This window comes from Hippoglossus stenolepis, chromosome 17 (assembly GCF_022539355.2).
Source record: "Hippoglossus stenolepis isolate QCI-W04-F060 chromosome 17, HSTE1.2, whole genome shotgun sequence".
Taxonomy (NCBI): domain Eukaryota; kingdom Metazoa; phylum Chordata; class Actinopteri; order Pleuronectiformes; family Pleuronectidae; genus Hippoglossus; species Hippoglossus stenolepis.
The window spans coordinates 3,089,106-3,112,409 of NC_061499.1; the positions used below are offsets into that span (position 1 = coordinate 3,089,106).

The 23,304-nt window shown below is 42.8% G+C and overlaps 2 protein-coding genes and 1 long non-coding RNA gene across 3 annotated transcripts in view; 2 read left to right on the forward strand and 1 right to left on the reverse strand.

Moving 5' to 3' along the window:
* Positions 1-307: 307 nt before the first annotated feature.
* LOC118104386 (CD209 antigen-like protein A) lies at positions 308-14,234 on the forward strand. Its single transcript, XM_047344233.1, has 6 exons — positions 308-314; positions 2,368-2,484; positions 2,716-2,775; positions 2,925-2,987; positions 13,954-14,105; positions 14,181-14,234. The coding sequence occupies exons 1-6, from the start codon at positions 308-310 to the stop codon at positions 14,232-14,234; spliced, it is 453 nt and encodes a 150-aa protein (XP_047200189.1).
* Positions 11,473-12,647, forward strand: LOC124851110. Its single transcript, XR_007034963.1, has 3 exons — positions 11,473-11,702; positions 11,989-12,054; positions 12,631-12,647. It is a non-coding gene; the product is annotated as an uncharacterized LOC124851110 (long non-coding RNA).
* Positions 14,235-15,168: 934 nt separating the features above from the next.
* LOC118124568 overlaps positions 15,169-23,304 on the reverse strand; it is a 30,409-nt gene continuing 22,273 nt past the window's right edge. The window contains exons 47-48 of the mRNA XM_047344234.1: positions 15,386-15,544; positions 15,169-15,199 (exon numbers count right to left, since the gene is read on the reverse strand). Of these exons, the coding sequence (XP_047200190.1) occupies positions 15,169-15,199; positions 15,386-15,544 (190 nt within the window). The remainder of the gene's footprint in view (positions 15,200-15,385; positions 15,545-23,304) is intronic.

The following is a 23,304-nucleotide window of genomic DNA, read 5'->3' on the forward strand; positions in this document are numbered from 1 at the left end:
CAAAACTTTCTTCTTTATTCCAAATAAAATGACGAGATCTCAGGTCACAACTGAAAGTGTTGACATTCAACCGAATTGAAAGGAAACAAGAAATAAAACATGAAATGTGCAGCGACTGAGAGAAGTGAATTGCGTCAGAACCGAAGTCTTGATGAAGATGTTCTTCTTTTACAGTTTCTATCAGAAAGAATGTCTTTAACAACTTTAACAAAAACATGTGAACGGGTGTCGCCTCTGTTGTCCGCTGGGCCGAAGCTCTGCGACCTTTCTGTCCTGCAGCTCTCGGACTGTGAGGGTTCGAGCGAGCATGGGAGGTTAGACCCTCCTCATGGACGATGGCATGCCTGATTGGCTGTCACGATGTTCCGTCAACTGAGGCGTGTTGATTGACGAAACTCACTGGACGCGCTATTGTGCAACACCCGAACAAGGAGTCACTCCCGGAAAGTTAAATACGAATAAAGTTTATTAGTTTTTATTAATAATTAATGAAAAGATTACTCTTCTTATTTGAGGGCAAAAAGCAAACTAATGACATGAAATCAGAAAATAATCTTGTGAATTAAGAAAACAGTAGAATTATTTATGAATTTATTCATGAATTCAGAAAAAGAGAGCAGATTTATTTTAGCTCCAGGAATTTAATATGTTTCCATAGTTTTCATTGTTTATATTGTTGAGCATAATCTGCTTAAATTTATTGTTATTTAGGACAAACTCTATATAAAATATATATCATACACAAAATTATTGTTCAAAATAAAAGTCTTGACATCTTTAAATATTCTTCAAATACTTAAAGTGAAAGTACTAATCATGCACAAAAGGAACACTTCAGAAAATGTATATAATTGTATTAAAAATACAGGGAAATTTGTACTTATCAAATAAAACAACTTATCACTTCCTTTGTGAAACATTCAAACTGAATAACATCACCACGCCTGAGACGCTCTGTTAGAAAACAACAAATATCCGTTTTGAACAAAACTCTGAGGAAGTGAAATATCTTAATGATCTGGTCTGGGAGGAACTACATCGCTCTTCTTGTGAGCCTTCAGCACATTTGAGTCTGACAGGAAAGATTAGAACAGTTTTCGAGCAGGTGTCAGACAAAACTAAATTTATTTCCAAATTTATACTCACTGATGGTCCCACAGCAGGAAAATGGCTGAAGCTGAAGTTCTTCATAATATTAAGTTCAAAAGAGCGAGAGGAAACACAGATGGTGAGTTTTAAAGTATAATACTGAATACTGAGTGTACACATTGTATTATTATTATTATTATTTTTTATTTTATTTTATTTTATTATTATTATTATTATTATTATTATTATTATTATTATTATTAATTTGAGATGTTAAAACAGTGAGTTGTTCATTTGGAAATTGTTCATTTTCATCAGTCTTTGACTCGGTGGACTTGACTTTTTCCATTTTGTAAAACTGAAACGTTCCAGAAGTCTCCAGGATTCGTCCCTGTGTTTTTCGTTTGATAAGAAACATGAACACATTTACCAGCAGAAATATAAATGTACATATATGTATATTTTTGTGTTGCAGGCCACACCCTCTACAGATGAACCCACTTATTGCAACGTCCATTACTCAAAAAGCTCAATAATTGGTGGGTGATAAACTGCACGGAACTATCTTAACAATCGTGTCACACGTTTCTTCAAAGGAAATGGCTGTAAAAAAAGAAAATCATCATCGATTTTCATTTCTTCTGTTTTTTGATTGTTGATTCTGAAGACAAAACTAATGACCTTAAGACGCTTACTATTTTCTGACTTTGTATTATACGAAGATAATCTGCAGATCAAATGATAATGGACATGAGTTAGTTGTGTGTCATATTGTTGTGTATACTAAAGTGTAATAACATTCCTGTCCTAAACCTGAGTTCAATCACATAATAAAATGTGTTTTCTGCCTTTAAATGATTTTGACTCCTCATGTAAACCGTATCAGTTTCAGTCACTTCAGAATAAATGCTCACTGTTAGTTTGAGTAAAAGGAAGTTCAATTCTATTTAAGATTTAGAGAAAGTGTAAAACCATTCATGTGTGTTTCCTGTACAAAAGTGTGAGAATAAGTCAGTGGTGTGAAAAAAAAAAATGAGGAAGTGGGACCGTCAGAGAAATATTTATAGTTAACTCCAAAGAAACAGTCGAGCCTTCTGTTTCCTGTCGGCTACACTCGCACCTGGTTTTTACAAATTCATCTTTAAGCTGTTAGAGTTGATTTCTGTTGGTCGTTGGTCGACTGTAAAAACAAAAGACATGAAAGTGGGACTTCATCTTTAAAGACTACAGAATATTAGACATTTATCTCCATCGTCTTTCTCTTCTGCTGTTGAACAGGCTCCAAAACAACCTGCAGCATCAAACAGGCGATCAGGGTCACATCGGGAGCGAAAAGGGTCTCGCTGGTCCTCAGTGTTCTCCTGGCAGCTGCCGTCACAGCTCTTGGTGTAACCCGTGAGTTTGATTCCTAAAAGTACATTTTTCAGAACGAGTCATAAAATCTGTCCAAACACTTCTTGAAATTAAAACTTTTACATTTAGATGTTTGTTTGTGTAGAAGTAAAATCAACAAATGGAATTTAACAACATTTCAAGTTAATGATTCTCCTGCTCGTCATCAAGAACTGACTCGTTTATCAAATGAAGCTTTAACCTTTACTGATGAGATTGTCTTTTTCTAATCAGTTTATGAAATTACTCAAATCAAGAAGCTTCAAGAGGAATGTGAGGCAAAACATCTCACAGGTAAACTTCTTCATTTTGTTTCTGAAGGTTTTAAGGTTTCATCCGCAGCAAGGTCACTTTTTCTTAAAGTAGTTTCTTCACATTTCTGCTTCTTCTCTGTTCAGACGATTCTGATGAACGACTGATGAAAGTTACATTTTGTTTAACAGAAATACTCAGTAAGACAGAACCGTGCAAAGTGGAGCAGACAAGTAAACCTCCTCCAGTAAGATGTAAGTCACACATTAGCATCTCCTGATGATGATTAAAGAAACAGCGAAGGACTGACGGATACAGTCACTTCAGCTGTGTCTCGTTCAGCTGCCGCATCCTTCAGAGGACGTTGGCCGAATCTCGACCCACGGTATGAGGCGTTCTTGGTGGGTCGAACAGAAAGGAGACGCTCTCGCCTACAAAGGATTTCCATGCTCGTGTCTGCCCTTACTGCTGTTACCTAGCAACACAACTGAACTTAGACAAGATGAGAAAGAGTTTATGCCCTTGGTTTATTTTAACATTTGTCCCATTAGATGTTCTAGTTAAATTAAAGCGTGATAACGAGAAGCATCGACGCTCCTTAACGCTGCCGCACCATCAACCTTTTGAAAAAGGGTTTGTCACCTAAGTGCAATGAATTCTGGGATAGGTTGGGACAGGAAGGATCCACCCGTTGGAGCCTTTGTTTCTCTGGGTTAGACGGATGCATTTGTCGGCCCCATTTGAAGGAGCCTCTCTGATATGGGACAGCGTAGTCACTGCCCCTGAATTAAGACACAGCTGTTGACTGTAACTGCAGCTGCAACAGCTGTTTTGCCTGGATGGGCAGTACCACCACCCTCTCAAACTCAAATATTCACTGGGGTCATTCAAAAACTCTTCACATTCACAGTCACTGCAGCTTCCAGATCTTAAAGTAACCAGTGATTTCCTTTGCTGTTATCTCTCCAAAGATGAAGCATGTCCGAGGTGCGGTGACTATTGGGAGCCACATGGAGAAAGTGCTACTCTTCTCCTCGGTTACTTTAACCTGGAATCAGAGTAGAACACAATGCACATCAATGAGAGGAGACCTGGTTGTGATAAATAATAGAGAGGAGCAGGTATAAACACTGCTGCAGGTTTGATGTTCTCATATTTTATCACATCAAGCCACAGATAAATCACCTTCTCCTCTTCAGAGATTCCCTGGTGTCTAGACTGAGTGAAAAAATGGACAATCCTGAGGACAGGTTCTGGATCGGACTGACAGACTCAAAGAACGAGGGTGAATGGCTTTGGGTGGACAACACACAACTGGATCCAAGGTTTGTTATTGAGAAAACACTTTTTGTCATCGACGTCAGTATGAAGGTTTTCATGGATCAAGTTCTGTGTTTCCCAGTTTGACGTTTTGGCGGCACAGAGAGCCAGACAACAAGATATGGGATAATCCTGATGGAGAGGACTGTGCAGGATGGGGGTGAAAACAGAGCCAAGGACCTGAAATCCTGTCTGAGCAAATCCTGCGAATCGCTCATAAAAGTATTTGTGAGAAACCAGAAAAGCATGTCCCTGAAACTAGCTGGACTGTGATTGAGCCTCGAGTCCTCAGCCACTTTCACAAACTGAGGCATGATGCTTTATTAATGAAGATCTTCTCCAGACATAAACAACTTTGAATAATATCTAGGAGTCTCATATGTTCTTCAGTTTCCTTGTTATTTTAAAGTGACGCCAACTCCTCCCTCATATAAAATCTATGTATATTAAAATTATATATAATATATCCTTCTTTCCTGTTGAGTCTATTCTTGAGTGTTTGTAGTGAGAAACCAGAGATTGAGAACATCTCAACCTCCTCGAAAAATGTTTACTGACATTTATTAATGTGGTGAGATGTTATTTTGAGTCATTTTCTCATAGACTTCAATAGAAACAACCAGTGGAGTCGCCTCTGCTGGTCGGATGAGAGAATACAAGCTTCAGGCACTTGCATTGGCTTTCTTTCCAGACCTGGAGTCAGTTTTTATTTACACTCAATAGTTTTGCCTTTTTAAAATATGAATGAAGAAATATCGCTTTCACAAGTGGTGAGGCAGAGATCCAAGTCTTTCTCTATCCGGAGAGATGGGAAGGAAAATCAAACATAACTTTTCAAAAACTTTCTTTTTATTCCAAAATAAAATGACGCAGACTTGTGGTCACAACTCAAAGTGTTGACATTCAACCGACTGAAAGGAAACAAGAAATAAAACATGAATGTGCAGCGACTGGAGAGAAGTGACCAAGGTCAGAACCGAAGTCTTGATGAAGATGTCTCTTCTTTACAGTTTCTATCAGAAAGAATGCTTTAAATAACTTTAACAAAAACATGTGAACGTGGTGTCGCTCTGTTGTCCGTTGGGTCAAGCTCTGCGACCTTCTGTCCTGCAGCCTCGGACTGTGAGGGTTCGGGATGTAGCATGGCCTCCATGGTGTCGCCATCCAGTGGGAAGAGGAGAACCAGTGGGGGGCTGCCGGGAACACAGCAGCGATCTGACCGAAGTGAAAACCAGTCGCTGCTTCACCGACTCAGAGCTGAAAGGAAGCAGAGGAAGACGTTTACATTTCAGACAGGTCGTTACATGTGAACTGCTCAGGCGTCCTCAACTGAAAGTGCGAGTCAGACACTCACCACTTGGAGAGGTAGAACTCACAGAGTCTGACCGGGCAGTGGAGCGGGTTCTCCGGGTTCTCCATCATCTCCAGGGAATTCTCCACGTTATCTTTCTTACGTTTTTTAGCGGGAACTCCGTCTGTGTCAGATAACATGATGTAAGCTATTTTATTTAGTGACTTTGTTGAGGGTTGGATTGTGTGTTCCTGGTTGGGCTGGTTGTTGGCTGGGGACCTTATTTTGAAAGGGGTTTTAACGGAAGGGGGTTCTGTGAAGAGAGAAGTTGTGGAAAAGGTGACGGAGAATAAACGGGTGTGATGTCCCGAGGTCATGACCATCTCTCGTCCTTTTTCGAGGCCTGACATATAAGACAACAAAACTCTAGCTACATTGGTGGCAGCGGATTCTGCCCACTAAAGCCGATCGCAAGATAAGTGGCACTGTGAAGATTTAATGAAGCAGCTCATAAAGTTTTAGCAAGTTAGCTAATGTTATCCACAGCTAACCGACGATCGTTTAAAGTTGTGGACGGATATTCTGTGCCGTGATTCCACGGGAAATCCAGCCTCCTCACTATAGCAATAAGCGAGTGTTGGGATTGAAAGAACGACACATAAATCAAGATGTGGAGGGGTGACGCTTTGATCCCCTGGACCACAAGGTGCAGTAATGGAGACAGATCCATCGCAAGCAACGCCAGGATCGAGCTCCCGCTGCCTTCACTGGGAGAAAGGAAAGTTTCGCCTGCTACTCGGGATAGTTTGAGGTGGCCGTGCAGGCTCTGGTGACTGGCGCGGAGGTGACTTTGAGTATGAACTTGTCCAGATTTACCAACTCCGCCACAGAGCCGCTTTCTTGTGGGATAGTCGCTAAGGCCGCTCAAACTGACTATTCTTGCAGTAAAGGAGAAACTACAAGAGGCTTTTGGACAAAGACGTTTTCTGACCGCTTCAGAGCAAACCTCTCCGCTCGTCCTCGAGCTTTAGGTGAGACTTTGGAAGTATATGCAGCAGAAATAAGCAAACTAGTCCAAGAAGCATTCCCAGGCTATGGGGATGTAGCTCAAAGAGAGGAAACATTCTGCAGATTTCTACATGGCCTTGACCCGTCCCTGAGAGCTAAATGTCATGAGCAGGGGGCTACTGATTTGGAAGAAGCTCTGGTTATCGCAGGTCGGTGTGAAATGGCCAGAGAGACTTTAAAGATGGACTATGGCAATCCTCATGCAACCAGCCTATGAACAGTGGTTCAGCAGCCATGGTGTATCGATTTCTGATGGAGGTGGTTTGTTCAAAGCCATAGATCGACTGAATGAGGAAATGAGGGAAATGAGAATGACATGAGACAAATGGCAGAGGAGAATAAGCCACTGAGATCCATTGATGGTCGAAGTGAATGGAAAATTCTCCTACGGTGCATGGAGGTCAGTGCCAGTGTGACTGTGTGAACATGGTTGCCGATCTCGCCGCCCACAGGGGGAGCGAGGAGGACGTCTCTCGGACTGCACATGGAACGGGAAACCCCGAGGGTGGCTCCAGAGAGAGACAGTATTACCGGGGCCCGACTATCCGAGCCCTCCCGAACTGGCGGGGTCCGAGACCTGCCAGGGGACCTTTATGATGAACCGCAGAGACAGCGGTGTACAGTTTCTCTCCCCAAAAAGAGAGGACTCAGCCAATCAGTCGGGGAAAAGAGATGCAGCTGATGCTGCGCCCAGACACCAGCTACAACACCTATGGGCCATTGAAGGAAAAGAGTACCTCATATGTGAAAGGATGCATTGAAGGGACTGAAGTCAATATATTAGTGGATTCTGGGGGCAACAGAGTCATTCATCCGTGCTGGACGCACTTCTGAACTCCTGATCTCATTGCTGCACGCGGCGGTGAATGGCCAGATGCTCAACACTTTGGGCACTATAACTGCCACTCTACGCTTGGGTAATGAGTCCTGGCAGCAGGTTTTCTATGTACTTAGGGGATCTAAGCACAAGCAGTACTGCTGGGTTTGACTTCTTGTTCCGAATCAATTTTGCCCATGGCCGACTGCAGTTGTGGGACACAGTTACCTCCCTTTTATGACAAAGACTTGGTTCCTGAGTGCTGTAATGTCACGGTCTCCACTGCCCTGAACTTACCCCCTCAGTGAAATGATAGTTCCTGTCAGTGTATCTCCAGCTGGGCCCGTTGACCAGCTCCCAGACTTTGTGGGATATTTGGCTCCCACCTCCAGCCGAATAGTGAGTTTGTCGTGGCTCACACTGTGACACTGGTGAAAAATGAGTCAATGTTCGTGTCTTAAAACCCTACAGACAGAGTTATTGTGCTGGGTTAGCATGCATTTGGGGGAGTTTTGTCGGTCGATGAATCTGAGCTAGTACTACTCCTCAAACCCCAGAGGCGACGGGTCTTCCACCATCTCATCCACTGATGTGCCTTGTGTCTCTGAGGAATCCCCAACTAATTAGCAAGAGAGGGCACAGTTGATGGAGCTGCTGAGGAATATAGGCAGATATTTAGTACATCAGAGGTGATTGGCAACGCAGGCTCATTGAACATCATATTAAAACCGTGATCATCCACCCTGCGACAGCGCATATCGCACCTCACCAGACAAGAGGGAGGAGATAGATAGGCAGGTGTCGGCTCTGTTAGCTGGATGGGGTGATATAGAGGAGAGCTGTAGCCCCTGGGCCTCACCTGTCATTCTGGTGAAGAAAAAGAATGGAGAGTGAGTTTTGTATTGACTATCGCGCTAAACAGTGTAACAGTGAGAGACTGCCACCCCCTTCCCAGGGTGGATGACACAATGGATGCATTAGCAGGCTCCGCGGTGGTTTAGCACGTTGGACTTTTCTAATGGCTACTGGCAAGTTGGAGGTCAGTTGAAGATGATGTGGAAAAAAACGCTTTCACAACGGGGAGGGGCTCACCAGTGGCGTCTTCGATGCCGATGGGTCTCACCAACTCGCCTGCAACATTTCAGCGCATGATGGAGCTCAGGCTAGAGGGCTCCCATGGCAGGTGTGTATGGTGTATCTCGATGATGTGCTGATATACAGCTCCACCTTTGAGGAACATCTCTCCAGCCTGCGGGAAGTTTTCTCCAGGATCCAGGCGGCGGGTCTTAGGTTGAATTCCTAAGAAATGTCATCTGGCTCAAGATCATGTGGTGTTCTGGCATGTTGTGTCTTGCCGTGCCTGCAGCCAGACCCACGAAACACAGACAAGGTAAGAACATGGCTCAATCCACAGACTCCAACTGAAGTGAGGGTACGTAGGGCCTTTGCCTACTATAGACGCTTTGTCAGGACTTGCCCAGCGTATGCTCCGTTGCACCGCCTCATGTAAAGACACACCTTTCCAATGGACAGCGGAGTGTGGATGCAGCTTTGTGTATCTTAAAGGGGTGCTCTATCTGCTCCGGTGGTCACCATGCCTGATTTCAACTGCCCCTTTAAAGTGTATACGGATGCCTTCCATGGACGCTGTGGGGGCCATATTGGCACAGGACAGGGATGGATTGGAGAGAGTGGTAGTGTATGCCAGTCAGCTTCACTGCTAACGAAAGACGCTGGTCCACTTTTTTGACAAGGAGCTGTGGGCTGTAGTTTGGGCCGTACGGCAGTTCAGACACTACATTGGATCGGCTGCCTTCACTATCATAACGGATCACAAGCCTCCCTGTTGGGCCTCTGAGGCATGTCAATTGATCATGACCTCACAGGGAAAAGAGCAAGATGGATACTGGAGCTGGATCTCACCTGGGCCATACAGCACAAGGATGGAAAACGGCATACTCAATGCGGATGCTCTATCACAGGGGTGGGCAATTATTTTTTCCAGGGGCCACATGAGAAACAGAAAAGGCCAGGGTTAGGTTACTCTAACCCTAACTCCTCCGGATCCTGAGCCTGACACAATGAGGAACACCATGAGGGACACATCTGGCCAAGTGAATGTCGTGGACTCTGACAGGAGTTGAGTGATTCCAGGATAGGCAGTTCACAGTCTGAGTTTACTGTTGCAAACCCCAGATCCTCAGTTCCTCCACAAGGGGGCAGCATGAGGACATGGACTGTGAGTCAGATAACTTTTCCTTTATTCATTCACTTTCCCAGGATGAGACTGAGATTAAGCTGCGGCAAAAAGGATGATCCCGACATTAGTGTAGTAGTTAGACTGGATTGAGGTGACAGGGCTGGAATTCTCCGCGTGGCAGATGAGAGGGAGCTCTCGGTGGCTTCGTGAACCATGGACTGAATACCTGCCTTTCTGTGGTGAATGGTGTGCTCTGGTCGGTCAGTGAATTCTCTCTACAGGGGAAAATTGGCATCAGGTGGTTGTGCCCTCCTCGCTTATCCCTGATGTACTGCAGCACTCTTTCATGGAGGCCCTGCATCAGCACATTTTTCTGCAGAGCTACAGTGGAACGAGCGAGGCAGTCAGCATTGGCCTGTATGTTTAAAGATGTTAGGCAGTGGTGTGAGCAGTGTGTCCCCTGTCAGACCTGCAGGGCCCCTGTCCCTAAACATCGGGCGCCTGATGGGGGGGTCCCAAGCTACTCAACCATTCCAGAGAGTGGCGATGGACATTCTGGAACTACCAGTGACGTCTAAGGGTAACAGATATGTTTTGGTTGTTGAGGACTACTTTACCAAGTTTGTGAATCTGTATGATCTTCCCAATCAAACCGCTCATTCAGTCGCAAAGTGTTTGTTTGAGGGTTATGTGTTGGTTCATGGTGTCTGAGATAATTCATGCAGTGACCAGGGTCGGTAATTCGAGGGGGAAATTGTTTGAGACTGTCAGCTTCTGAGGATTAAGAAACGCGCACCACGCCATAATCCAAAATCAGATGGGATGGTGGAACGCTTTAATCGGACACCACGGACCAGTTAGCTAGATCATTATGCTGGCCTGTGGAGGTGAGGATCACTATCTACAACATGTTGCATTTGCCTACAACACCTCAGTGCATGCCAGTAATGGTTACACGCCTTACTACCTGACTCATGGGCGGGAAGCCCGTATCCCGGTGGATGTTAGTGTCCCTCAGGCGGTGCATTTGGACTTGACTTTGTCGCACACTGACTTCGTGAGCCTCTCTGGTGGGGAGGCTGGAAATCAGCTGCAGTGCCAGGCAGTTTAGTATCAGTGCTCATGAGACACAGAAACTTTATTATGATGTGACTGTTCGCTTATCGCCATGCAGTAGGAGATCTGGCTGCACACCCTACGGAGGACCGTGTGTGGAAGCTGGCTCTCACTGGAAGGGCTCCTACAAGGTACTGGCTGTGATGGACTCTAATGGAGAAAGTGGACTGACCTATCGCATTGACTGTCTTTTTCAATCCTGGAGACAGGGAGCGGGTGGTTCATTATGACAGACTCAAGGCTTACACTCTACCACTGCCGGTGGGTTCTGTGTGTAGTCCCCGGCTTCTCCTTCATGCTCCGCTACAGGACGAGGGGTCACCCGATGGAGGCTGGCGGGGCTGGGAAGAGCCGCTGGTGGGTAGTGACACCGGCCCAAGAGAGCCTCGGCCAAACTGTGTCCCGTCTGGAAGAGCTGTGAGACATGTCTGCAGCGGAGGAGGAACTTTCACCGGGTCAGTGAAGAGTCGACAAGCCGGAGACAGCGGAGAAGCTGGCTCCCCACTGGAAGGGCCCCTACATGAATTTATTTATGAATTCAGAAAAAGAGAGCAGATTTATTTTAGCTCCAGTGAATTTAATGTTTCCATAGTTTTCATTGTTTATATTGTTGAGCATAATCTGCTTAAATTTATGTTATTTGTGGACAAACTATAAAATATATATCGTATACAAAATTATTGGTCAAAATTCAAAGTCTTGACATCAAAATATTCTTCAAATACTAAAAGTGAAAGTACTAATCATGCACAAAGGGAACACTTCAGAGTAATGTATATAATTGTATTTAAAAATTTTGGAAATTTGTACTTTCGAAATAAACAACTTCATCACTTCCTTTGTGAAACATTCAAACTGAATAACATCACTCACTGCCTGAGACGTCTCTGTTAGAAAACTACAAAATATCCGTTTTGAACAAAACTTGAGGAAGTGAATTATCCTAATGATGTGGTCTGGAGGAACTACACGTCTTCTTAGAGCCTTCAGCACATTTGAGTCTGACTGGAAAGATTAGAACAGTTTTCGAGCCGGTGTCTGACAAAACTAAATTTATTTCCAAATTTATACTCACTGATGGTCCCACAGCAGGAAAATGGCTGAAACTGAAGTTCTTTATAATATTAAGTCCACAAGAGCGAGGGGAAACACAGATGGTGAGTTTTAAAGTATAATACTGAATACTGAGTGTACATATTGTTCTTTATTATTATTTTTATTATTAATTTTAGATGTTAAAACAGTGAGTTGTTCATTTGGAAATTGTTCATTTTCATCAGTCTTTGACTCGGTGGACTTGACTTCCCTTTTTTTCCATTTTGTAAAACTGAAACATTCCAGAAGTCTCCAGGATCTGTCCCTGTGTTTTTCTGTTTGACAGAAACATGAACACTTTTACCAGCAGAACATAAATGTACATATATGTATATTTTTGTGTTGCAGTGGCCACACCCTCTACGGCTGAAACCACTTATTCCGAAGTCAATTACTCAAAAACTCAGCAACCTGGTGGGTGATAAACTACACGGAACTATCTTAACAATCGTGTCACACGTTTTTCAAAGGAAATGACCACAAAAAAAAATCATTGTCGATTTTCATTTCTTCTGGTTTTTGATTGTTGATTCTGAAGACACAACTAATGACCTTTTTCTGCCTTTAAATGATTTTGACTCTCATGTAAACTGCATCAGTTTGAAGCCACTTCTGTGAATAAATGCTCATCGTTAGTTTGAGTAAAATGGAAGTTCAATTCTATTTAAAAGATTAAGAAAAGGTAAAACTATCTACGTGTGTTTCTGGACAAAAGTGTGAGGATAAGTCAGTGGTGTGAAAAAATGAGGAAGTGACCGTTATGAAAGGTCCGAGAAATATTTATAGTCAACTCCAAAGAAACAGTCGAGCCTTCTACTTCCTGTCGGCTACACTCCTTCTGGTTTTTACTAATTCATCTTTAAGCTGTTAGGTTGATTTCGTTGGTTGTTGGTCGAGATTGTAAAAAATTAAAGATATAAAGTGACTTAACTTAAAACCATATTGACATTGGGCATGACGCATTATTTTCGCTGCTCTGCCGTTGAACAGGCTCCAAACAACCTGCATCAAACAGGCATCAGTCACATCGAGCGAGTGGGCCCTGGGTTGGTCCTCAGTGTTCTCCTGGCAGCTGCCGCTACAGCTCTTGGTGTAACCCGTGAGTTTGATTCCTAGAAGTACATTTTTGCAGAACGAAATACAAATCGTCCAGACACTTCTGAAATTAAAACTTTTACTTTGAGATGTTTGTTTGTGTAGATGTAAAATCAACAAATGGAATTTAACAACATTTCGTTAATGATTCTCCTGCCTGGCCATCAAGAACTGACTCGTTTATCAAATGAAGGTTTAACCTTTACTGATGAGATTGCCTTTTTCTAATCAGTTTATAAAACACTCAAACCATAAAGAGTCTCCAAAAAGCTTCAAGAGGAATGTGAGGCAAAATCTCACAGGTAAAACTCTTCATTTTGTTTCTGAAGGTTTTAAGGTTTCATCCTGCAGCAAGGTCACTTTTTCTTAAAGTAGTTTCTTCACATTTCTGCTTCTTCTGTTCAGACGATTCTGATGAACGACTGATGAAAGTTAAGCATTTGTTTAACAGAAATACTCAGTAAGACAGAACTGTGCAAAGTGGAGCAGACAAGTAAACCTCCAGTAAGAAGTAAGTCACACATTAGCATCTCTCCTGATGATGATTAAAGAAACAGTGAAGGACCTGACGGATACAGTCACTTCAGCTTGTCTCAGTTCAGCGGCTGCATCCTTCAGAGGACGTGGTCGACCCGACCCACGAAGGAGGCGTCCTGGTGGGTCGTGAACAGAAAGGAGACGTTCGTCACAAAGGATTTCCATGCTCGTGTCTGCCCTTACTGCTGCTACTCTAGCAACACAACTGAACTTAGACAAGATGAGAAAGAGTTTATGCCCTTGTTTTATTTTAACAATTGTCCCATTAGATGTTCAGTTAAATTAAAGCGTGATAACGAAGCACGGACGTCTTCAACGCCTGCCGGCTCCATCAACTCCTTTTGAAAAGGGTTTGTCACCAAGTGCAATGAATTCTGGGATAGGTTGGGACAGGAAGGATCCACCTGTTGGCTTCCTTTGTTTCTCTGCTAGACGGATGCACTTGTCAGCCCCATTTGAAGGGAGTTTGATAAGGGACAGCGTAGTCACTGCCCCTGAATTAAGACACAGCTATTGACTGTAACTGCAGTTGCAGAATAGCTGCCTTGCTCAAGGGCAGTGTACCACCACCCTCTCAAACTCAAATTTTCATCAGTCTTTCAAAACTCTTCACATTCAAAGTCACTGCAGCTTCCAGATCTAAAGTAACCAGTGATTTCCTTTGCTGTTATCTCTCCAAAGATGAAGCATGTCCGAGGTGCGAGGACGGCTGGGAGCCACATGGAGGAAAGTGCTACTTCTTCTCCTTGTTTACTTTAACCTGGAATCAGAGTAGAACAGAATGCAGATCAATGAGAGGAGACCTGGTTGTGATAAACAACAAAGAGGAGCAGGTATAAACACTGCTGCAGGTCGACGTTCTCATATTTTAATACATCGTCACAGATAAATCACCTTCTGCTCTTCAGAGATTCCTGGTGTCTAGACTGAGTGAAAATGGACAACCTTACGACAGGTTCTGATCGGACTGACAGACTCAAAGAACGAGAGGAATGGCTTTGGGTGGACAACACACCCACTGGATCCAAGGTTTGTTATTGAGAAAACACTTTTGTCATCGACATCAGTATGAAGGTTTTCATGGATCCGGTTCTGTGTTTCAGTTTGACGTTTTGGCGTGATTTAAGTAGCCAAACAACTTGACAGGCTTCTAATCCTGATGGAGAGGGACTGTGTGGATGATGGGGGAGGGAAAACGGAGCCGAGGACCTGAAGATCTGTCTGATAAATCCTGCAATTCACCTCAAAAGTGTTTGTGCGAACCAGAAGAAGCATGTCCCTGAAATCCAGTTGATCAGATTGAGCTCGTGGTCCTCAGCCACTTTCAAACTGAGGCATGATGCTCTTATTAATGTGAAGATCTTCCAGACATAAACAACTTGAATAATATCTAGAGTCCTGTTATGTTCTTCAGTTTCCTTGTTATTTTAAAGTGACGCCTACCTCCCTCATATAAAATCTATGAATAATAAATATTATATATAATATCTTCTTATTTCCTGTTGAGTCTATTCTGAGTGTTTGTGTGAGAAACTAGAGATTGAGAACATCTCAACCTCCTCGGGAAAATGTTTACTGGACATTTATTAATGTGGTGAGAAGTTATTTTGAGTCATTTTCTCATAGACTTCTATAGAAACAACCAGTGGAGTCGCCCTCTGCTGGTCGGTTGAGAGAATACAAGTTTCAGGCACTTCTGCATTGGCTTCTTTTCAGACCTGGGAGTCAGTTTTATTTACACTCAGCCAGTTTTGCCTTAACATATGAATGAAGAAATATCGCTTCGCCATGTGGTGAGGCAGAGATCCAAGTCTTTCTCTATCCGAGATGGGAAGGAAAATCAAAACATAACTTTCAAAACTTTCTTATTCCAAATAAAATGACGCAGATCTCAGGTCACAACTGGAAAGTGTTGACATTCAACCGACTGAAAGGAAACAAGAAATAAAACATGAATGTGCAGCTTACTGGAGAGAAGTGAATTGCGCCAGAACCGAAGTCTTGATGAAGATGTCTCTTTCTTTACAGTCTCTATCAGAAAGAATGTCTAACAACTTTAACAAAAACATGTGAACGGGTGTCGCCTGTTGTCCGCTGGGCTGAAGCCTGCGACCTTCTGTCCTGCAGCTCGGACTGTGAGGACTGAGCGAGCATGGCCTCCATGGTGTCGCCATCCAGTGGGGGAAGAGGAGAACCAGTGGGCTGCTGGGGGAACACAGCAGCGATCTGGCCTAAGGAAAACCAGTCGCTGCGCTGCTTCACCGACTCAGAGCTGAAAGGAAGCAGAGGAAGACGTTTACATTTCAATGTTGGGACCTGGTATTTGGGAACTACAGTTCGGCCTACATGTGTAGGGCCCCATGACCTGTGAGGTCACCGGGCCAATATAAGGCCAGGTCTCCCCCTCTTCATTCTCTTTCCATGCAATCCCTCCGAGGGGAGAAGTCTGGCTTCTCCAGCTCACATCTCTCTCTTTCTACGATCCCTCCGAGGGGAGAAGTCTGGCTTCTCCAACTGCTCTTCTTCGATTCCTCAACTCGACGCGACCCTCCGAGAGGAGCCCACCTCTCTGTCTGCGCAAGAGGTGCAGCTTTCCACTCATCGAGCTTAGGAAACCTCCAATCCAAGCTCTACCAACCTTCAAGCAGCGACGCGATGTCCTGCCGGAGAACTTCAAACAGCAACTGGAGCTGCACCGCACAACAGAACCACAAAGGCAGGAGCCACAAAACCAGCAAGACGACCTCAGAACTTCGAACAGCACATCAACTTTTTTTTCCTTCTTCCATGGACGGTAACATAACTGGGCTTAATAATTGATACTTCAGGGCTAAGCAAAGACTGTTTATTCGATTCCTTGTGATGTTTATAGTCGATTTGTAAGCTGGATATTTGGTTCCAAGTTATTTGAAAGTTAATGTTAGTTATGCTCTTCAGTCTTTACTTGCATGCCTCTAGTAACTTTCTCTAATTTGGCACCAACACAGACACACGCATCTCTCTGACCCCCGCCACATGTCGTAAACATTCCAAAGGGGGGAGTCCGTTATCTTCGGAGTTGCCAACCGCCATTTTGGAAGCACGCTGACTCACACAGACACACACACGCATACTCACATACATATCTTTATTTAGTAAGTACACCGTTAGTAATTTGTGTTTTTATACTTTATTATATTCATAATAAATGTTTTTCTTTCACAAATGTTTTTTCATTAATGTTGCATAAGTGAATTTTGCCAACCTCTACACTGTCAAGAACTCCATATCCTTCAACTTAGCTAACTATCTAGATGGTAATTTTTGTTAAAGTTATTAATTTATTTGTTAATCAGAGTTCCAAATTTGTAGTTAGAACTTCTTTATGAGACTTAATCAATAAATTGGCTATCTTTTCCTTCCTTTGAAGGATGGTGCCCGAGGTAACTTTAATCAATTAGTATTATTTAATATTCATATTTTTAACATAATATTCAATATTTTATTTGATAACAACATTTTTGAATGCCAAAGGCACACCATTTTATGGTATCAATGTTTAATGCATTATTGCACAACAAGACAGGTCGTTACATGTGAACTGCTCAGGTGTCCTCAACTGAAAGTGCGAGTCAGACACTCACCACTTGGAGAGGTAGAACTCACAGAGTCTGACCGGGCAGTGGAGCGGGTTCTCCGGGTTCTCCGGGTTCTCCATCATCTCCAGGGAATTCTCCACGTTATCTTTCTTACGTTTTGTAGCGGGAACTCCGTCTGTGTCAGATAAACATGACAAAGCAAACATAAGAGGAGGTAATAAGATGTAATCTTCATCATATCTTCACAGTCGTGGTTGGCACCTGGGCGGAGCTTCAGTCGTGGATATGGGCGGAAGCGCAGGGAAGTGGTCCGGTGTGGTTCAGGTTGGCCCTGGGTGCAGCAGGTGAGCTGGGTACATGAAGATGTGCTGCTCACTGCAGGAAGCCAAAGTCCTGCAGAAGAAGAGCAGGGTGCGAGGAGGACGCATGGGGGGCATGCCTCAACTGACGTAACCTGCCGGGGGAGAACAAACAGGATCTCTGAGTAGATCCGAGTTGATCTGAGACACAAAATAAAAGATAAAGACCTGGACGCTGACTCACCAGCCGCTGTGACCCGAGGGGGTCTGAGATTTGAGGATCTTGGTGAACTCTGTAGAACTGGCTGTAGATCACGTCACTGAATATGTTCTCCATGCATCGCTCAACAGAACCTGCAGACAGACCTCGCATATTGCAAATGGCTATCGCTTCTCCTTCAGCTGGGCGCGGGGCTGGGAGCCATGTCTGCAGCGGAGGAGGAACTTTCACCGGGTCAGTGAAGAGTCGAGAAGCCGGAGACATAGAGAAGCTGGCTCCCTAATGGAAGGCTCCCCATGAATTTATTTATGAATTCAGAAAAAGAGAGCAGATTTATTTTATTCCAGTGAATTTAATGTTTCATAGCTTTCATTGTTTATATTGTTGAGCATAATCTGCTTAAATTTATGTTATTTTAGACAAACTATAAAATATATCAGACAAAATTATTGGTCAAAATTCAAAAGTCTTGACATCAAAATATACTTCAAATACTAAAAGGAAAGTACTAATCATGCACAAAAGGGAACACTTCAGAGTAATGTATATAATTGTATTTAAAATTGTGGGAAATTGTACTTACTGAAATAAACAACTTCATCACTTCCTTTGTGAAACATTCAAACTGAATAACATCACTCACGTCTGAGACGTCTCTCTGCTAGAAAACTACAAATATCTGTTTTGAACAAAACTTGAGGAAGTGAAATATCCTAATGATGTGGTCTGGAGGAACTACACGTCTTCTTAGAGCCTTCAGCACATTTGAGTCTGACAGGAAAGATTAGAACAGTTTTTGAGCAGGTGTCAGACAAAACTAAATTTATTTCCAAATTTATACTCACTGATGGTCCCACAGCAGGAAAATGGCTGAAGCTGAAGTTCTTTATAATATTAAGTCCACAAGAGCGAGGGGAAACACAGATGGTGAGTTTTAAAGTATTATACTGAATACTGAGTGTACACATTGTTTATTATTATTATTATTATTATTATTATTATTATTATTATTATTATTATTACTAATTTTGATGTTAAAACAGTGAGTTGTCTTAGATTTTGGAAATTGTCTTTTTCATCAGTCTTTGACTCGGTGGACTTGACTTCCCTGTTTTTCCACTTTTGTAAAACTGAAACGTTCCAGAAGTCTCCAGGATTCGTCCCTTGTGTTTTTCTGTTTGACAGAAACATGAACACTTTTACCAGCAGAACATAAATGTACATATATGTATATTTCGTGTTGCAGTGGCTACACCCTCTACGGATGAACCTAATTATTGCAACATCAATTACTCAAAAGCTCAGCGCACTCCGGTGGGTGATAAACTGCACGGAACTATCTTAACAATCGTGGTCAGTTAATGCTCTTCAAAGGAAAAGACCAAAAAATATATAATCATTGCCATTTTCATTTCTTCTGGTTTTTGATTGTTGATTCAAGACACAACTAATGACTCTTAAGACCTTTTCATTATTTTCTGACTTTTGTATTATAGGAAAAATAATCTGCAGATCAAATGATAATGACATGAGTTAGTTGCAGCCATTGTTGTGTATAATAAAGTAAAAATAACGTTCCTGTCCTAAATCTTGAGTTTAATCATATAATAAAATGTGTTTTTCTGCCTTTAGATGATTTTTTGACCTCATGTAAACTATCAGTTTTAGCCACTTGTGAATAAATGCTCATCGTTGGTTTGAGTAAAATGGAAGTTCAATTCATTTAAAAGATTAAGAGAAAGTGTAAAACTATCTGCGTGGTGTTTCCTGTAAAAGTGTGAGAATAAGCTGTCAGTGGTAGGAAAATACAAAAGAGGAAGTGGACTGTTATGAAAGGTCCGAAATATTTATAGTCAACTCCAAAGAAACAGTCGAGCCTTCTACTTCCTGTCGCCACTCCTTCTGGTTTTTACAAATTCATCTTTCATCTGTTAGGTTGATTTCTGTTGGTCGTTGGTCGACTGTAAAAACAAAAGACATGAAAGTGGGACTTCATCTTAAAGACGACAAGAATATTAGACATTTATCTCCACTGCCTTTCTCTTCTGCTGCTGTTGAACAGGCTCCAAACAACCTGCAGCATCAAACAGGTATCAGGGGTCACATCGAGCGAGTGGCCCTGCTGGTCCTCAGAAGTGTTCTCCTGGCAGCGCCGCTTGCCAGCCTCTTTTTGTGTAACCGTGAGTTTGATTCCCTAAAAAGTATATTTTTCAGAACGAGTCATAAAATCTGTCCAAACACTTCTTGAAATTAAAACTTTTACTTTGAGATGTTTGTTTGTGTAGAAGTAAAATCAACAAATGGAATTTAACAACATTTCTAGTTAATGATTCTCCTGCTCGTCATCAAGAACTGACTCGTTTATCAAATGAAGGTTTAACCTTTACTGATGAGATTGTCTTTTTCTAATCAGTTTATGAAATTACTCAAATCAAGAAGCTTCAAGAGGAACGTGAGGCAAAACATCTCCCAGGTAAACTTCTCTTCATTTTGTTTCTGAAGGTTTAAGGTTTCATCCGCAGCAATGTCACTTTTTTCTTAAAGTAGTTTCTTCACATTTCTCGGTCGTGGAATATGAAAGGAGACGCTCGTTTACAAAGGATTTCATGCTCGTGGTTCGCCCTTACTGCTGTTACTTCCTAGCAACACAACTGAATCCTAGACAAGAGGAGAAAGAGTTTATGCCCCTTGGTTGTTTTTAACATTTGTCCCATTAGATGTTCAGTTAAATTAAAGCGTGATAACGAGAAGCACGGACGCCCCAACGCCTGCCGGTACCATCAACCTTGAAAAAGGGTTTGTCACCTAAGTGCAATGAATTCTGGGATAGGTTGGGACAGGAAGGATCCACCCGTTGGAGCCTTTGTTTCTCTGGGTTAGACGGATGCATTTGTCGGCCCCATTTGAAGGAGCTCTGATATGGGACAGCGTAGTCACTGCCCCTGAAATTAAGACACAGCTATTGACTGTAACTGCAGTTGCAGAATAGCTGTTTTGCTCAAGGCAGTGTACCACCTCTCACCCTCCTCAAACTCAAATTCTCATCAGTCTTTCAAAACTCTTCACATTCGAAAGTCACTGCAGCTTCCAGATCTAAAGTAACCAGATTTCCTTGCTGTTATCTCTCCAAAGATGAAGCAGTCCGAGGTGCGAGGACGGCTGGGAGCCACATGGAGGAAAGTGCTACTTCTTCTCCTTTGTTTACTTTAACCTGGGATCAGGGTAGAAACACACGACATCAATGAGGAGATCAGGTTGATAAACACAGAGAGGAGCAGGTATAAAACACTGCTGCAGGTCGATGTTCTCATATTTTATCACATCGCCACAGATAAATCACCTTCTGCTCTTCAGAGATTCCCGGTGTCTAGACTGAGTGAAAAATGGACAATCCTGATGACAGGTTCTGGATCGGACTGACAGACTCAAAGAACGAGGGTGAATGGCTTTGGGTGGACGACACACGACTGGATCCAAGGTTTGTTATTGAGAAAACACTTTTTGTCATCGACGTCAGTATGAAGGTTTTCATGGATCAAGTTCTGTGTTTCCCAGTTTGACGTTTTGGCGTGACGGCGAGCCAAACAACTTGACAGGGTCAAATCCTGATGGAGAGGACTGTGTGATGATGGGGGAGGAAAACGGAGCCGAGGACCTGAAGATCTGGTTCGATAAATCCTGCAATTCACCTCAAAAAAGTGTTTGTGCGAAACCAGAAGAAGCATGTCCCTGAAATCCAGTTGGATCAGATTGAGCTCGAGTCCTCAGCCACTTTCACAAACTGAGGCATGATGCTTTATTAATGAAGATCTTCTCCAGACATAAACAACTTTGAATAATATCTAGAGTCTCATATGTTCTTCAGTTTCCTTGTTATTTTAAAGTGACGCTCTACCTCCTTCATATAAAATCTATGAATAATAAATATTATATATAATATCTCCTTCTTTCCTGTTGAGTCTATTCTGAGTGTTTGTGTGGGAGAAACTAGAGATTGAGAACATCTCAACTCCTCCTCGGGAAAAAAATGTTTACTGACATTTATTAATGTGGTGAGAAGTTATTTTGAGTCATTTTCTCATAGACTTCTATAGAAACAACCAGTGGAGTCGCCCTCTGCTGGTCGGATGAGAGAATACAAGTTTCAGGCACTTCTGCATTGGCTTCTCTTTCCAGACCTGGAGTCAGTTTTTATTTACACTAATAGTTTTGCCTTTAAAATATGAATGGCTGAAATATCGCTTCGCCATGTGGGTGAGGCAGAGATCCAAGTCTTTCTATCCGGAGAGATGGGAAGGAAAATCAAACATAACTTTCAAAACTTTCTTTATTCAAATAAAATGACGAGATCTCAGGTCACAACTGAAAGTGTTGACATTCAACCTACTGGAAAGGAAACAAGAAATAAAACATGGAATGCACAGCGACTGAGAGAAGTGAATTAAGGCCAGAACCGAAGTCTTGATGAAGATGTCTCTTCTTTACAGTTTCTATCAGAAAGAATGTCTCTTTTAACAACTATAACAAAACATGTGAACGTGTGTCGCTCTGTTAAACTGGTTGGGCCAAGCCTGCGACCTTCTGTCCTGCAGCTCGACTGTGAGGATTCGACAGCATGGCCTCCATGGTGTCGCCATCCAGTGGGGAAGAGGAGGAACCAGTGGGGGCTGCTGGGAACACAGCAGCGATCTGGCCCAAGGAAAACTAGTCGCTGCGCTGTCTCACCGACTCAGAGCTGAAAGGAAGCAGAGAAGACGTTTACATTTCAATGTTGGGACCTGGCATTTGGGAACTACAGTCTGCCCACATGTGTAGTCAAATGCCTAAAGCCGCATGTCCTTTGTTCTGAGAAAACCAGAGCCTCCAGAACTCCGTCTCCCAGGGTCCTCAACGTCACACAGAGGTGGAAAACTGAATTAGAGACACAAGGGTCAACCACTCATTATCACTCTGGGCCCCATGACCTGTGAGGTCACGGGGCCAATATAAGGCCAGGTCTCCCCCCTCTTCATTCTCTTTCCATGCAATCCCTCCGAGGGGAGAAGTCTGGTTTGTCCAACTGCTCTCTTATCCCCTCAACTCGCGACCTCGAGAGGAGCCCACCTCTGTCTGCGCAAGAGGTGCAGCTTTCCACTCATCGTAGCCAGGGAAACCTCCTCCAATCCAAGCTCTACCAACCTTCAAGCAGCGACGCGGCGTCCTTGCCGGAGAACTTCAAACAGCAACTGAGCTGCACCGCACAACAGAACCACAAAGGCAGGAGCCACAAACCAGCAAGACGACTTCACAGAACTTCGAACAGCACATCAACTTTTTTCCCTTTCCATGGACGGTAAACAATAACCACACAATTATACTAGCTAAGCAAAGACTGCTTATTCGATTCCTTGTGATGTTTATAAGTTTGATTTGTGTTGCTGTGATATTTTGGTTACAAGTTATTTGAAAGTTAATGTTGGGTTATGCTCTTCAGTCTTTCCTTGCATGCCTCTAGTAACTTTCTAATTTGGCACCAACACAGACACGCATATCTCTGACTCCCGCCACATGTCGTAAAACATTCCAAAGGGGGAGTCCGTTATCTCGGAGTGGCCAACCGCTTCATTTTGAAGCACGCTTGACTACACAGACACACACACGCATACTACATACATATCTTTATTTAGTAAGTACAATCGCTAGTAATTTGTGTTTTTATACTTTAATATATTCATAATAAAATGTTTCTTTCACAAATGTTTTTTCATTAATGTAGCATAAGTTAATTTTGCCAACCTCTACACTGTCAAGAACTCCATATCCTTCAACTTAGCTAACTATCTAGATGGTAATTTTGGTTATAGTTATTAATTTAATTGTTAATCAGAGTTCCAAATTTGTAGTTAGTACCTTTATGAGACTTAATCAATAAATTGGCTATTACATTACATTACAT